This window comes from Maniola hyperantus, chromosome 5 (genome assembly GCF_902806685.2).
Source record: "Maniola hyperantus chromosome 5, iAphHyp1.2, whole genome shotgun sequence".
Lineage (NCBI taxonomy): Eukaryota > Metazoa > Arthropoda > Insecta > Lepidoptera > Nymphalidae > Maniola > Maniola hyperantus.
In genome coordinates, this window is record NC_048540.1 from 4,282,891 (window position 1) to 4,299,061 (window position 16,171).

General features: G+C 37.5%; 2 protein-coding genes across 4 annotated transcripts in view; one reads left to right on the plus strand and one right to left on the minus strand.

Annotated features, from left to right (window-relative positions):
- stan (Protocadherin-like wing polarity protein stan) overlaps nucleotides 1-16,171 on the minus strand; it is a 219,639-nt gene that overhangs the window by 167,856 nt on the left and 35,612 nt on the right. The window lies entirely within an intron of this gene.
- Nucleotides 13,075-16,171, plus strand: part of LOC117982110 (calcyphosin-like protein) — a 59,968-nt gene continuing 56,871 nt past the window's right edge. The window contains exon 1 of the mRNA XM_034968401.2: nucleotides 13,075-13,165. Within this exon, the coding sequence (XP_034824292.1) occupies nucleotides 13,093-13,165 (73 nt within the window). The 5' untranslated portion in view covers nucleotides 13,075-13,092. The remainder of the gene's footprint in view (nucleotides 13,166-16,171) is intronic.

The window sequence follows — 16,171 nt, forward strand, 5'->3', positions numbered from 1 at the left end:
ACCTACATAGTTTTGATAAAAAGTCAGAAAAAAATACAAATTTAAATGATAATGTTACAAATGTCAAAAATTAAAATAAAACTAAAATTTATCTACAAGGTAATCATTAATCGAGTAATATGTCTTTTCTAACAATAGTTTTTTCTCCTCTAACGGCGATTACACACTGCACTTCCGTCATCCGAGTTCTATCCGTCATCCGTGAGAATACCAGCGATTATCTACGACATATTATGTCATGAGCTCCCATACAAAACAAAAAGGAACCTATTTTCACGGACTCGGATCGGATAAGTGCGTAACCGCCGTAAGTATAGGTAGGTACAGTACGCAGTAGAAAATAAATATGTACATCGACCTTTAGAAAGAGATAGCTGTTTGGTAGAGTCTAGAGAGTTGTCTCTGTCGATGTCGTTGAGACCGACAAAACGTCACATAGGTATGAGTGAGAGACAACGCTCTACAAAGCCTAAATCTCATTCTAAAGCTCCGATGTACTTTATTTTCTGCCGCGTACTGTATTAAGTTCGATTAGTACACTGAATAGATAAATATAGGAACATTCTATTTTCATGTGTAAATAACTAGCTTATACCCGCGACTTCGTCCGCGTGGATTACATAAATTTCAAACCCCTATTTTACCCCCTTATGGGTTAAACTTTCAAAAATCTTTTCTTAGCGGATGTCTACGTCATAATAGCTATCTGCCTAGTACATTTCAGCCCCGATCCGTTCAGTAGTTTAGCTAGGGCTGGAGAGTGACATGGGCAACTTTTTATACCGGTAAATCAAAACACCCACGGGATTTTTGAAAATTTAAATCCACGCGGACAAAGTCACGGACATCAGCTAGTGTATGAAAAGCAGGGTTGTTGCGGTTGCCAATATTTTGACATCCGCAGATGCGGATGCGGATGTCTGAATTAATGCGAATGTTCCGCATTTGCGGGTGCGGATGCGAATATCCGTAACACCCTGTTGGGTAGGTACTATTGTACTCATTTTAATTGGTCAGTTAGCGAACGAAGATATAAACTAGCAAACATGTGCGAAGCGCGCCACTTTGGTCCCGCCCAATTTCTTTGCAAATCGTTACTTGTTCCAAATATGAATCCGCATCTGTAAAAGCTCCGCATTAATTGATGCGGATGCGGACGTCTGAATTGATGCGGCTATTCCGCATTTGCGGATGCGGATGCGAATATCTGTAACACCCCTAATCTGAAGCAAGTAAATATAGAGCGCGCCCCAAGAGAGAGATTTGTCTTGGAAACTGTCCGCTTAGCTATTTGTCACATTGTCTCGCCGTAATTTAATATAGTGCACGGAAATAGAGCGAGCGGTATATAGCGCTCTATTTTCATAATAAACATTGATGTTATTGCAAGTGCTATCAAATAACAAAATGTATATCCAACTAAGCTAAGTAGATGATACCCGCCGCAACTTAGTCCGCATAAGTTTAGCTTTTTAAAAAATCAAGTGAGAAATCTTCTATGTTGCACTTGCATGTCTGAAAGTTCTCCATAATGTTCTCAAAGGTTTGAGTCCGCTTACCCGCACTGGACCAGCGTGGCGGACTATGGCCTAAGCCCTTGTCTTTCTGATTATGATGATTGATCAAAAGACGATAGGTTAATCACACAGATTGGAGACTCATGATGATGATGATAGGTAGTCAGCCCGGAAACGTTTTAAAGCTTCCAGCTTTCAGTCTACAGGCGAAATAGCCTAGACGCCGACTCACTAAGTAGTAAAGTCGGCAATCATAATTCCCACCTTGTCGTCGAGTTCCGAGACGCGTATCAAAAGTAACGAACTTCTGTAATACTCTAGGGTTGTCACCAATGTACTTTATTAATCACATATTACAAAATCACGAGTTCCACTTTCCTTAATGTTGAAAAAGCTTGAATAAATTCAAGCTTTTTTAATAAATATAAGCTTTTTTATACATATTTTATAAATTGAACGAGCAAATAAGCAGCCGGGTCACCTGGTGTTAAGAGATTACCGCCGGCCATGAGCATTTGCAGCACCAGAGGAACCGCCAATGCGTTGCCGGCCTTTCAGGAATTTGTTGATCCGTCCCATAAATACCCTGAGTTATGAGTGAGTAACCAACCACGACAGTCACGTGTTGCAGTCGCGCATAGCGTAGCTCAGTCTATCTTAAGAAGGTCTCTGACATTAATACCAGAATTCAGAAGCATATAGGTAAAGCAAGTATTTAAAAATTATGACTGCTATACCGCTACCATCTTAGACTGCATCGACACTTGCCACTAAGAGAACTACTGTCGTAGGCACTTTGACAGCTACAGCGTGATTAACTGAAAAACATTGTTGCAGCAAGTATACCCTAAATTCAGCCAATAATAATAATTGAGATTGTAACAATGATTGATCGACTTTTTTACAATAGATCCGCTTGTGAGATCGCAGTTAGGGGCATCAGTAACTAATTTTATAAAATATGCGAAAGTGTTTGTTTGTTTATTTGTCTATCAATCACACCACAATAGAGCAACGAATCTTTTTCAAAAAAAAATTTTTACATGCGTATCGTTAGACCTAGAGAATTACATAGGCTATTTTTTGTCCGGAAATATCAAAGAATTCCTGGCTGACTTTTAAAAGCCCAAGTCAACACGGGCATCAGCTAGTAATATTTATAAAGGTGCCAACCCTATGAAGCCAAGGGCACAAAACGATTTGTATGCAGCCAGCGTGCAAAGAGTATGCGACGACGCCGAGTCTACACCATTCTATGGTTATGAGTATGAAGCTCAATAGAATCTATATCATTTACCTTTAGGTATCGGAAAAAGATCAGCGCTTCTATTTTACCTTTGAGTAAACAATACCTATTTACTCAGTTCTTATAGAAAATGCACAGCCCTCAGCAAATAGTTTAAAAAGCTCTCGTTTACCATGAAAAATAGTTTTTTACTAGCTGATGTCCACGAATGCGTCCGCGCGGATTTAGGTGTTTACAAATCCCGTGGGATTTGGGAACTCTTTGATTTTTCTGGATAAATAGTAGTCAACAACGATTGACATGATTATTTTGATGACACACATCAAAATAATCATGTCAACCGTTGTTCCCTTGCTCCGTTGCGGTGTGATTGAATGACAAACCATCAAACAAACATACTTTCTTAATTTATAAATATAAGTACCTAGTGTTTATTCTTAGCCCGTTTGCGTCCACGGCTGGACATAGACTTTTCCTAGAGCCTACCGCCACACACGTACTTTGCTTTGCCTTCCTCACCCAACCACTTCCCGCCATCTTCTTCGTCCGTTAAAATCGGGATGGGCTGGGGGGTCTACAACAGACCCTCCAGATTATCACTTCTTGGTAATCATTCGTCTGACTTATGCCAAGTATTATTATCATTCCAGTGACAAAATATAAAGTTTCACTTTTTATCGCTTAGGTAATCCTATAAGTTTGTTAACTCAAGGCATAGGCAAACCTAAATTAAATAAGCATCTTTCTGCGTCCAAGAAAGAGCAACCAAGCTAGATCTAATTACTATCTAAAATAGACTTTAATAAACTGCAGAAATACTCTAGCTAGAGTAATCGCTGCTTCACGAGCTAGATTCTAAAGATAGAATGGCTCTTATAGAGACGCTCTTTGGGAATTAAGTCTACCGTGGCTGAAGCGCTCAAGTGAAATCTGGCAAAAAGGTCCTTGAGTTTTGTGAATGAATGTTTCGTACTACTAGTACTAGTGTATAATTCTCAAAAAGAGTCTGGGATTAAAAAGCTGAAGGATACAGCTTAGATGCAGCTGCAACTTGTTTCATAAGTAGGGTAATATAAGTATAAAGTAATCTAACGACTCCGAGCTCCATTTTATTATTCTTCTTCTCCGCTTAGCGTTTTCAAACCCAGGTGAGGTTTGCTTTCCTACATTTTCCCGCCTACTTTTCCCTTTCTTGAGCCTGACTTTGTCTACGTGGATTTAAGTTTTTTGAAAATCACGAAAATACCGTGGGAAATCTTTGTTTTACTGGGATAAAAAGTAGCCTGTGTCTGTCCCCGGGACACAAGCTATGTCTGTAGGTACTAAATAAGTCAATATTGGTTAAACAGATGGGCCGTGAAAACTTAGCAATCAGACAGACACACTGTTACATTTATAACTTTGTATGGATGCACCCATAAAAGTATGTACTTAAGTATAGACCGAGTCCCGACTCACTCCGGGACTCAAACACGGGATCTCATAATCCGCAACCGAATGAGCTAGCCAAGGCAACAAAAAAATTAGTAAACAATTTTCAAGTGAACGGAAAGTCGAATCGCTAATCGATCGTACTTCGTCTACACTCGCTCGCCGGTCATGAATCGCTGCAATTACAACCCTAGCCGCCCCTTAACGACCATTAGGGTTGCCAAAACAAAAGGTAAAACCTTGAATCGATAAAACCATTGTTTTTCGATGATCGTGATGAAGCCGCCTCTGTAAGGCCTCACTTTCACACAGAGTTTTGGGCGGCCAATAGGGCCTAAGCAAAATATTTAATCTGGAAAAAAATTGCCTTTTTATTTTAAAAATTTTAATACAATTTCTATATTATAGTTTTATTGTATCTATTGTATTTGTGATTGATCGTAATCCTATTTGTTTAATTTAGTTTAGATTTGTTATACTAGCTGACCCAGCAGACTTTTGACTACGGAACCCTACACTGCGCGTGCGCCGCTACGCACTTGGCCGGTTTTTTAGATAGTGTTTCGGTCGCGTTCGTAATACTTTTCCGACAGATTGTCACGTGAAGTCCGTTGAAAAAGGCGGCAACCGCAAGTGCGTCAACGTTCTTCCATCTTTTTTATTTCAATACATTTATTAAATTTTAACGCCGTAGCAACCATGTAACTTAATTTATTATTACTTTGTAACTACAATTTTGGTACATGAATAATAAAAATAAATATATAAATAAACCATGATTTAGAGACATCTTTGAGTGCTAAATGTTTCAAAGGCGAACTGCAGAGCTCTTTAGAAGAATTGGGTACCTACCTACGAAAACTAATAATTCACATAATGTCTATTACTAAACAAAATTTTTCACGGTTTTGGAACCAAATAAACATTTTAGGACCAATGAGTCGGTGCCATTTTGCTTGTTCAATGGCCCTGTCCTTACGAAGTAATATATAAGTCTATGATTACTACTGAAGAAATAAATTTCAATTTCACTTAAGCGTATTAGATACTGGATCATTTATAACCTTGACGTAACATCGGGAATTTTAATTTTATATTAGAAGCGGTTCCTCCCCTTCGGTCTGGTATAAACAAGGGTAGGTTTGGGTAGAGTAGTAAGGAAAAGTTTGTCTTAGAACCTTCCCCTTCTTTACTCGCGTTTTGGATTGATTATTCGGTGGGGAAAATAGGATTTTTTTAAATTTTTCCATGGTGCACATAAATAACTGGAAACGTAGGTAGGTATACAGTACACGTATGAATCTTTATTTTAATTTTCATGTATGTTCCCCGATTACTCGAAGACCTGGACCTGGATTTTGAAAATTCTTTTTATTTGAAAGGGTGTTACTTTCAAGGTGGTCTCATATAAATTTGGTGAAGATCTGATGAACTTCTTCGAAGATAGATAATGGAACTCCTCAACAGATAAGAGTAAATTGCTCGCGATCAGTGATAGCTTAGTAAACAGTAGATTTTCAACCAGGCATAGCATATTTTAATACCGGGGTCAAAAACCGACTTCAATACCAAAACACTAAAAATTAAATAATAATTTAATTTATTACACTAAAAATTAAATAATAATTTAATTTATATTATGTATCTATACAAGAGTTAATATACATAGGTCTATAATAATATTTTTAGGGGTCGGTGAATGAAATTCGGTTTTTATTTTATTTTGTAAATATTTGATAGGTACTCTATTATTTAGTTTTCTTTACGCAAAAAAGTTGCGCTCTACGCTCAAGGCATTTATCCAAGTTTTTACATATTATACCTCTGTTCAGGCTAAAGTTCTATGTAAACAACCTAATCCCGAATGAGTCACCGTCTGCTAACCCACGCTACACTCGTAAAAGCACGTATTTCTGTTGAAATCACGCTATGTGTGGTGCCAAAAACATTTTATTTTATTCAAATAGAATGGAAAGATTTTCAAATCATTTCTCAGGATAAGTACCTACTGTAAAACCTGATTTTGTAGAAAATAATATAATTATGTAAACATACAAGTTAGGGTGTACTCACTCACGTCTCTACTGCGCCAAATCGCGAGCTGAGTCCCTGTGAAAAAGGACTCCGGAAGGTTTCGAAACTAGTCGGACTAACGTCGACTAAATACGTAAGTACAGTCAGGAACTTGTGGGTATATTTATAACAAGCTGATGCCCGCTATTTCACCCGCTAGATTTTTAAAAATCCCATGGGAACTCTTTGATTTTCCGGGATAAGTCTTTGTCACTCTTCAGTCTCCCTGGACGAACGGGCTGAAATTTCGCATGCAGATAGCTATTATGACGTAGACATCAGCTAAGAAAGGATTTTTAAAATTCAACTCCTAAGGGGGTAAAATAGTCACTAATAAAGCTCTCCCAATTTAATAGAATTATGTGTTGTACCTACAGAAATGGTTAAATCTTGGACCCTCAGTCAACTTGGGATCACGACACGAGATACGATCAAAATCGCCATCGATCATAGATTAACATTAGCTGGATAATTTGTGCTCTGATCTGATATATACTGGGCGCCCTAGAGTACATGTAGATACGAGTATGTGGCACGCGGCACGCCATTATCCAGGCAGGGGGGCCGGAAGCAATAAGATTCTATTAATTAAGGAATCCAAGCCCTAGTGGATTTTAATGGCCCTTTATCGCGTTTATTAAATTAACTGCGGGATATTTAATCTGGAACTACAAAATCTACATAAAATAAATGTACCTCCCAATGATATTTAAAAAAATCATATAAAATACGCCGCAGAAAGTAATGTATATCGGCATTTGGAATGACATTTCGGCTTTGTAGAGCATTGTCTCTGTCACTCATACCTTTAAATGACAGTTTGTCGGTCTCAACGACGGAGACAATGCTCTACAAATCCGCTATCTCGGTACTAAAGGTCGATGTACATTACTTTCTTTGTCGCGTACTGTACTTATTTGCCAACCCAATGCAACCTAAGATAAAGCGCGCATGACTGTGCCTAAGAATCCCTATTATTCACTGTTGAATACTCACTCTTGTATTTTCTAGTGTAAAAGGATATTTTAATCTTGTCAAGGTCTCACGAAAAATACCTAAATCAAACATGAAAGTGAACTTTTAGCACAACTATATAAAACTGTCGGAGTGCATCCGGCCGTTGTTGGTTGTACCGGTGTAGGTACTTTGTAGCTGTATTAGCGAACTGTCACTGCTCACTGGACCGTTATATTGCTCCAAAACTGCTCATGCGACAAGAAACTCTATTGCTTTCCTAAAACTGGCAAATATTTGAACAATACTTTTGTTACGGGCTGTACGCGGTGACAAATTGATTTGTAATCGCTCGCGCAGGCAGGATTGGTTCTGAAAATAATGGTGTGTCCACCCCCGTGACACCTTGTTGCAAGTTGTAGTGTAGGTGTCGCTCAGTGTCCGCGACATCGCCGTGGAGACAGTCATGCGTGGTGTCCGACACAAGTGTAAGAATTTCGAACCTGCGCGAAACTTTTAGCTAGACTAAGACGTCACACACGTGATCTGCGGAGGAAAGTCCAGGTCTGAAATAAAGCAATTACTGACATACATAAATTACTGACGTAGATACTTAAAACGCACATAGCTCCGAAAAGTTAGAAGTGCGTGCCCGAGATCAAACCTCCGACCTCCGATTAGGAAGCGACGTCTTAACCACGGCTATATCTCTTCTATTATACTTACGAGCACAATAACAGCACAGCTAAGTTTTCAAACCATCTGCTGACTGCTAGGTAACAACTAGCTATTAGTGTTTCTAACTTTGAGCTAACGACCAAACTTGTCTTATAGAAATATGTTTCCAGACTATCCCCCATTCAATAAGTGAATCATTTTGTTCCCTCGAGATTTCTAACTTTAGTCGTCAAGCAACACTCTTGAGAGTAGACATATCTCTCTCGTGAAATACAAATAGGTAAGTATTGAATTTAGAAGGGAGAAAGTGCATTTCGACACGCTCTAACAAAATAATTTTATTACACCCTATCCGTTGCTAATATGTACAAAATCCAGGAGAATGTATAGCATAGTGAACATAGTGAAATTGCGGTCTAACACTATAATAAATGTCAGACTAATCTAATCTAACCATTCATCGGTATCTATCTTCTATTTATGTAAAAGAAGACATATCAACGTACAGTTACAAACAGCTGGGGTTAGAAATTTGATTTTTTACTCTATATAACGTAGAGTGCTACAAACAACGGTTTTTCAGAAATTCCACCCGAAAAAAGCCGGGGCGGATCAGTTAGTTCGTAAATAGAACCATATTATTGCCATAATATTTTGGCCTTCTGGTCCGTTAGTTTCACAAAAAAAGGATGCTGCCTAAAAATTCTCCCCCTAGACGGGTGCTGCTGTTTTTAACGTAAGTAAGTATAAAAAGTCTGTGAAACTCCGTCGAAAACGTGAAGTTGTAAACTTTTTCCACCCGTACGACAGAATTATGAGGGAAGTTAACTCGCAAACTTTGAATAGGGGAAAACAAAATATTTATAGACGTCGTAAATTGGGATGCCTTCCGATCGGGAAGTTTTTTGACGGTGGGTTTTTCCCCAATTCACAGCCAAAATCTTTGCATTTGAGAATTTTAAGTTATGACGAATAATTTAAAGCTTCATAGACAGGCGCTTGACCCAAATCACACCAAATACATAAAAAAAGTTAAACTAACTGGCTGACATATTATTAATCTATCACATGAGTCGCTGATTTTTTTTTATGTCATGCATTGAATAAATAATTATATTTATTAGAGCTTATTTACCTACTAGTGAAAAAACGAAACGGCGAAGAAATAATAGGTATGTCGAAAATCTAATATAAATTATTAAACTCTAACCATTACAATAATACAAATAGGATATGTGATTACCTACCTAATTTTTAAGACCCCATGTAAATAATTTATTTTATTTATTTTTATTTTTCATGTACCGAAATTGTAGTTACATAGTAGTAATAAATTAAATTACATTGGAAATGCTTCTCTTAACAGAGATTTCTTCCAGCTTCCCATTCAAGGTTGTGAGTAAGGCGTATTAAAAAGTGGAATAGGCCTAATATACATGTACCATATCTGCGCAAAATAAATAAATGATTATTATGATTATTATAATAATTATGAACGAGGATACTATGGCAATAACAAGACCATATAAGTGATACTAAATTTTCACACTATAAGATATTTTTAAAATGCGAGCAAAACGAGATAAAATGTAGCGCCAGTAATTCCTAGCCACAGGGTGCTCGTAAAACAGTACTTACGCGTTTGTGAGTCATTTCCCAGGAGACAGGCGATAAACTCACATCTAGAATACTTTACGGCTCCATAGGTTTACGGGTAGTGGTTAAAGCTCAAATATTGCCTAGTAAAATTAATATCTGTGCCGTTCTCAAATGAAAATTAATTTTTCATCCCATCTATTCGAAAAGGACGACTTGGTTCGCCTTTAAGTGCACCCAAAGGTAGTGTTTGCGGCGCACTTATAATTAAGTGCGAATAAAAGATTATTGCGTCGCACTATAAGTGCGCCGCAATTATCTTTGCCGCGCCCTTTTTGAATTTGGAACATCGTAGTGTTCAGCGCCAAAGAAATCGGCTGGTACGACGGACCATAGACGCGCCGCCAGCTGAATTTTCCAGCCAACTTCTATTCCTAATAAAACTGTAACAAAAAAATTTCAGAATTGCGAAAATGTCTCAAATGTAAATATAAGTTTTTAGTTGTTTCATTATTAGATTAATTTTAATTTAGTTGTCTATGTTTTATTTAATAATAATATTACAATAAAATATGAGGCGCCTTTTATTTCCTCATAGAGGGTGATGAAAAGTAGAGTGTATCACTCGGGCGCAATATATTTTTACTCGCTACGTTCCGGATTGTACTAAAGAATCCCTCGCTACGCTCGGGATTCTACTTTACAATCCCTCACTACGCTCTGGATTCAAAAAAGCACCCTCGCCGTAAAAATATTATTTTGCTCCCTTATGATACAATCTACTATTTTCAGCAAAATATCACTATCTATGATATGGTGGTTTTTGATGGTCGGTTGTTGTAGTTGTAAGATGATATAGTGGTGATAATTTTTACGCGAACTTAAAACTAAAGCTACGAGGGTTCCAAACGCGCCCAGGTCTGAGAAGAGCCCACAACAAACTCAGGATCTTCCTGTAGGAACACCAGAATAATAGCCATTATCAGTTTAACCGTAGCTGTAATTATCACTCTAAATCACACTGTCTCCAGTCTCCACTCATTCGATCAGAATCCGTGAAAATACGTTCCTTTTTGCGTCGTAGATATCGCTGGTATTCTCACGGATGATGGATAGAACTCGAATGACGGAAGTGCAGTGCGTAAGAAGTCAAAAATTCCTAGTTTCAACTTTTAAATTTCTATACTTAGCTACATAATAGCTTAGCTATAGATATAAGTACTAGTGTCTAGTCAATTAGCTGCTGGAATTGCCATATACGGTGTTACAGTGTGCGTAACCAACTAACCACCATCAGATAGCCATTGTGAAACCAGTCGGAGAGTTAATTTGAAAAGTTTCAAGCCAGAAACCTGTCTATCCACTCACTTAGCTCTTAAACTATTGACTTCTAAAATAGCTTCGGTAAAAAGCTGTTTCTGTTAAGTTCGAAGATCTACTTTGGAGAAACGGCGTAAAAAATTGCCTTGCACACTTTTATTTCGATTACAAGTTTGATTCATCTCGCCAACTTTATATATTCTACTGACGTACCTATGCCACTGACGTTTGGGTAATATAAAAGGCAGTCACTGAAAATCAGCGTTGGGGCGTCTGGTACCTCAGATACTTGCTTTAGAGGTTTGTGTCTGAGGGGCCCGACGCGACGTCTCAACACAGGTGAGCGGCCTACCTGTTCGAGGTGTTGCACTGCTGTACAGGACGATATTGCCTACACCATGTATATGATACCTCGAATAAATATTATTCTATTAGTCACATAGTGATTAAAAGATCCCAAAAAATTTAGATTAAAAAAAATCTATTCTTTAGGCGGGATCGGCCATATACTGGCATTCCTTAGTGAAGTCATTGTTTTCACGACACAATATTTGCAATGAACGTAATATTTTTGTCTTCAAAAAATAAATGAGAACAAACTTACTGCTGGAAAAGTCCTTATTTTATAGGGATGCTTGCTTACCTGAAAAGAGAAAACGATAAAGTAAGAAAAAGTCATGGAAGAGTTAACAACTTTTCACTAGGGTTTGTGTATTGTAAATTGTAAGACAAAAAAGTAGAGCCGCCAACCATGAGGGACTATAATAAATGATACAATTAATATTTAACGAATGCATAAGTCATAGTAGCTCTTACGTAGCAACTAAAAAATTAACGTACATTTATTATTCAGCATCAGAAGTAAACCCCAATCTCCATTGTACTAGCCCTTGCGCGTTAGGGTGGAGACTGGGGGATGATCCCTAACAACTAACAACAAAAGATGTTGCCAACGCATATAGGTACGTATCGATTCTGCCCACTCCCGTCCAAGCTTGCTAATGAAACTGTATGGACTAGAATTATTGTTAACATAAGTTTCATTTAGTAGGTACCTACTTAATCAAAAGTTCAGATGTTTAATATTTAATTAGTCTCGACTTTACTTACTTAATTAAAACTTATATTAAACTAACGTATACTAGATGGCGTGTTGAAGTCCCTAAAAGAGACCTATGTCCAGTGACGTCTATCGGTTGATGATGATGATGCTTTCAGAGATGTATGAAGAACATAGTTTATAATATTACATCAATATCATTGGCTAGATCATTAAATCCTTTTTCACGAGTGCTAAAATAATTATGAGAGAGATATTAAATTGCTGCCTAAGTGGTAAGGCATCCTTTCAGAAGAAGGTTGTACACCATTTTAAACATTTCTAAAGTTTATTTAGATTTTAGATACGCTCTACTTCTATATCAAATCTATTGATCTAGCTAGAACGAACGCTATTATTTCCAATGCCTTCCTAAACCACAATAAAACAAATGATTAAACTAGAGGTCATACATAGTACACCTAAACAGAGCTGAACAATGTTCACACAATGAGATGTGTCATGCAATTATCCAATTGCCAAGGCCGATCCAGAATCCAGATGAACACTCTTCAATGCTATCTTTCCGTTACAGAGAAGAAGATATATGCAACATTTTGCTTTGCGAAGTACCGGACCACTGGGTCAAACCAAATAGATTGAATCAATGGATTGTTATTAAATACATTATTGATGTACTGTTCCGCTGTCTGGAATCAGGGTAAGTTATGTAACTTCCCCTCTGTCAAAGAAAAATACAATGAGTCCAAATTGTGACACCTATTTAAAAGGTCATCAAAGCTTGCTTTAATTGTTGATGTGTTCTATTTCTTATCGGTAGGTACATCAATTCAGGGAATACAATGTTGTGTGGGGAATAATTTCAATTTTAAGACTTGTGTAATAGCGTATGTTGGATTGCATTTTTTTAAACAAATCTCTTTAACGGCCGTTTGTGTATGGTTTGGTGAACACGTGAAAAAAACGAGCGCGGTGTTGAAATGCATCTCATTATGTGTAGCGTGTATTGTTGATCATGTTCGTGGGCGTCTTCGAGACTGAGTACTGCTTCGCTTCCCAAGACACTTCACAGAGTTTTTGTATTAAACATAGCGAGTGCTCTATCTACTCCTAGGCGCGTAAGTTGCTTAATGGTATGAGTACATAATCATGGCTCGTGGGCAGTCATGGCCGTGGTATATAAAGCTTATTTACTAAACACGAGTATAGTAGTGACAATGAAATCTGTTGTTATTGTGGTGTTCGCGCTAGCCGCTGCTGGCGCAGCCGCTCCTACATCTCCAGATGATCGTGAGTCAAATTATACCCAAATTATATAGAAATAAACAAAATTAAAAAAGCAACTACATAAAAAACTAAAGCTCTAAAAAACTAGCTCAGAACATATCTAGTATCTATTTAATACAATAATCACAGAATCTGACCAAGGCAGCGTGTCTGCCCACCGTGATACTCAATGGTTCCGAGTTTTCGACCAATTTCTACCTCAGACCTAATGACCAAATTAATTGATTAACAATTTAATAGCTTGATAACGATAGAGTGGTTTTTTTAAAAATACCAAAAGTTTCTAAATGCGTTGGTGTGTTTGTTTGTTGGTTTGTCCTTCAATCACGTTGCAACGGAGCAATTGATCGATGTGATTTTTTGCATGGGTATACTTAGTTAACGAGCTGGAGAGTGACATAAGCTACTTTTTATCTAAGAAAATCAAAGATTTCCCATGGGATTTTTAAAAACCTAACTCCACGCGGACGAAGTCGCGGGTATCAGCAAGTTACTAAAATTGCATTAAATTAGTCCTACCACTTATATGTTAGTAGCATTCCTATAAATTAACGTATTCCTCAGGTTTTAATAATTGCCACTTAAATGTTAGTAGCATTCCTATAAATGAACATATTCCTCAGGTTTATAATAGTGACATAAGTCTCATTGAGACAGGTGGCTCATTATTTTACCCTCAGTATTTACTCAGAAGCAGTACTTACTTACCGACTGTCGGCTGGTCGATGCTCCTGCATATTTGATACGAACAGGTTTCGATCTCATTCCTGAGATGTTGTGATAAAAATATATGATCACAACCGGTTCCGGCGCTTCATTGAGAGACGTGTGCGATTAAAGATATTGAGTAAGCTCTGATCTGGATTAAATTGAGAGCGCTCGATTAAAAAAGCAATTATGGAACCGTTACAATATGTTAAAACATCTACGGACAGGCCGACTTCCAATGACAACTTAAGTGCCCTTATTCACGGTCCTTCATAGTTCATACTATGTGCCTCATGCCAAGGTGACCCACGATTCACGATGTAAATTGACAGAAGGCTTGACGGATGTTGGATAATAATAATTATCGACGTCCGTCAAGCCTATTCGTTGTCGTTTTTCATCGTGAATCATGGGGTTACCTTGGCGAGAGGAACAGCATGAAAGACAAGATGGTAATCGACGAGGTCTGAGCCTTGTCTGAGCTAAGAGCTCTAGTCTAGTGTAACTTTTCAAGTTAACGTTAACATACTATGCGTAACTCTGTCATTTATTATGGATGAGAAACTAAGATTTCACAGTAAAATGACATTATTTGAGACTTGCCTGGAAAAGTTTCTGAAAATTGGCTGCCGACTAAGGTTGGGAGGCGCTGGCATCCAAATTGTTGCAGTATCTGTGCACGCATTAGGCATGTAAGTTTAAAATAATGTAAAGTCGTAAAGTTTGATATTTCTTCATCGTACCGTTTTCCATAAGACGCTGTTGACAAAAAGTTAAGTATTTATAAATAGAGAGTCGTCCCTAAAAGGGTTATTCAGCTCGTAGGTATTTTACGCATTTGCACGCCCGAATACACGATAAAGCTATCAATATTTACGTCGTAAACGTAGCACCGACAATCCCATACCGTGAAAAGGGATACATTTGCCCGGAGGCGGGTATAACCTCGGCAACATATTCTACTGAATAAATTCCACAAAAAGTCCCAAATTCAACCCGTATGCTTATCTGAATAAGAGTCTAAAATTACAATGTCTTTGTGAGGCACACTGTACGAATGAAAAAAGCCAAAAGTGGAGGTCTAACGTGATATAAATTGCCCTCCCATGCAACCCGATGTTTTACGAGGCAAAAACTTGTAATGCGAAATGCTAGCGACCTTTGGTATTAGGAATTTCGTAAAAACCTATAATTACTGTCTGTCCATAGTATCAATATCACTTTTTAGGGTTCCGTACCTCAAAAGGAAAAACGGAACCCTTATAGGATCACTTTGTTGTCTGTCTGTCTGTCTGTCGGTCTGTCAAGAAACCTACAGGGTACTTCCCGTGGACCTAGAATCATGAAATTTGGCAGGTAGGTAGATCTTATAGCTGACATTCGGGGAAAAATCTGAAATCCGTGAATTCGTGGTCACGTTCAACCAACATCAATGGTAATAACTATTATAACTTATCTACTATTCAGCAAGGCTATATTTTAAAAATAACTAGATTTATAAATAATGATAATTATCCTATGACTCTACATTTTTCTAATGGGCCAACAGAATAAATTCCTTACATTTAATTAAAAAAAACTGATCTGAGATCAGTGATTCAAAGTGGATTCATAGATAACAACTCAATACAGTTATAAAGTTTGAGTTTAACATTATCAATTTCTATTTTACTCCCTTGAATTGTTGAATTGGTTTGAATTTTTAAAAATCGTTTCTTAGCTAATATCTACGTCATAATAGCTATCTGCATTCGTCCAGTAGTTTGAGCTGTGCAATGATAGGTCAATCAGTCAGTCAGTTACCTTACAGCTACCTAGTAAAGGGATCTGTACATGGCTATCCCGAACACCAAAATAACTCTAAAAGTTTATTAAAAATTGTAATGAGTTATCTGTTAACCACGCCCACTTAATTTAAAGGCTCAGTCAGTTTTTTGTTGGGATCCCTTCCATACAATCTTCCCGTCTCGGATTAATGACGATACACGCTTTTTTTTCATAAAAGATCGGATAGTTTGGTTGGGCAACTTAATAATACGTTCTACAATCTAAATCTAAATAAATCAATTTTTAATATTGTTTTTTTTTCACTTTGGAAGGAATAGGTATAGGTAGATTATATGTAGGTACGTTTGTTTTATTCGAGCTAACAGCAATTTTGACTTGAAGGTACCATATAAGTGGAGGGAAAAACTGATGCCAGAAGAGCGTTCCATATAATATCTTAGTAATTCGAATTAGAAACGAAGAGGCAAATCGCTTCGGTACGATTGATTAAAAACTGATTCTATTTATCTAATT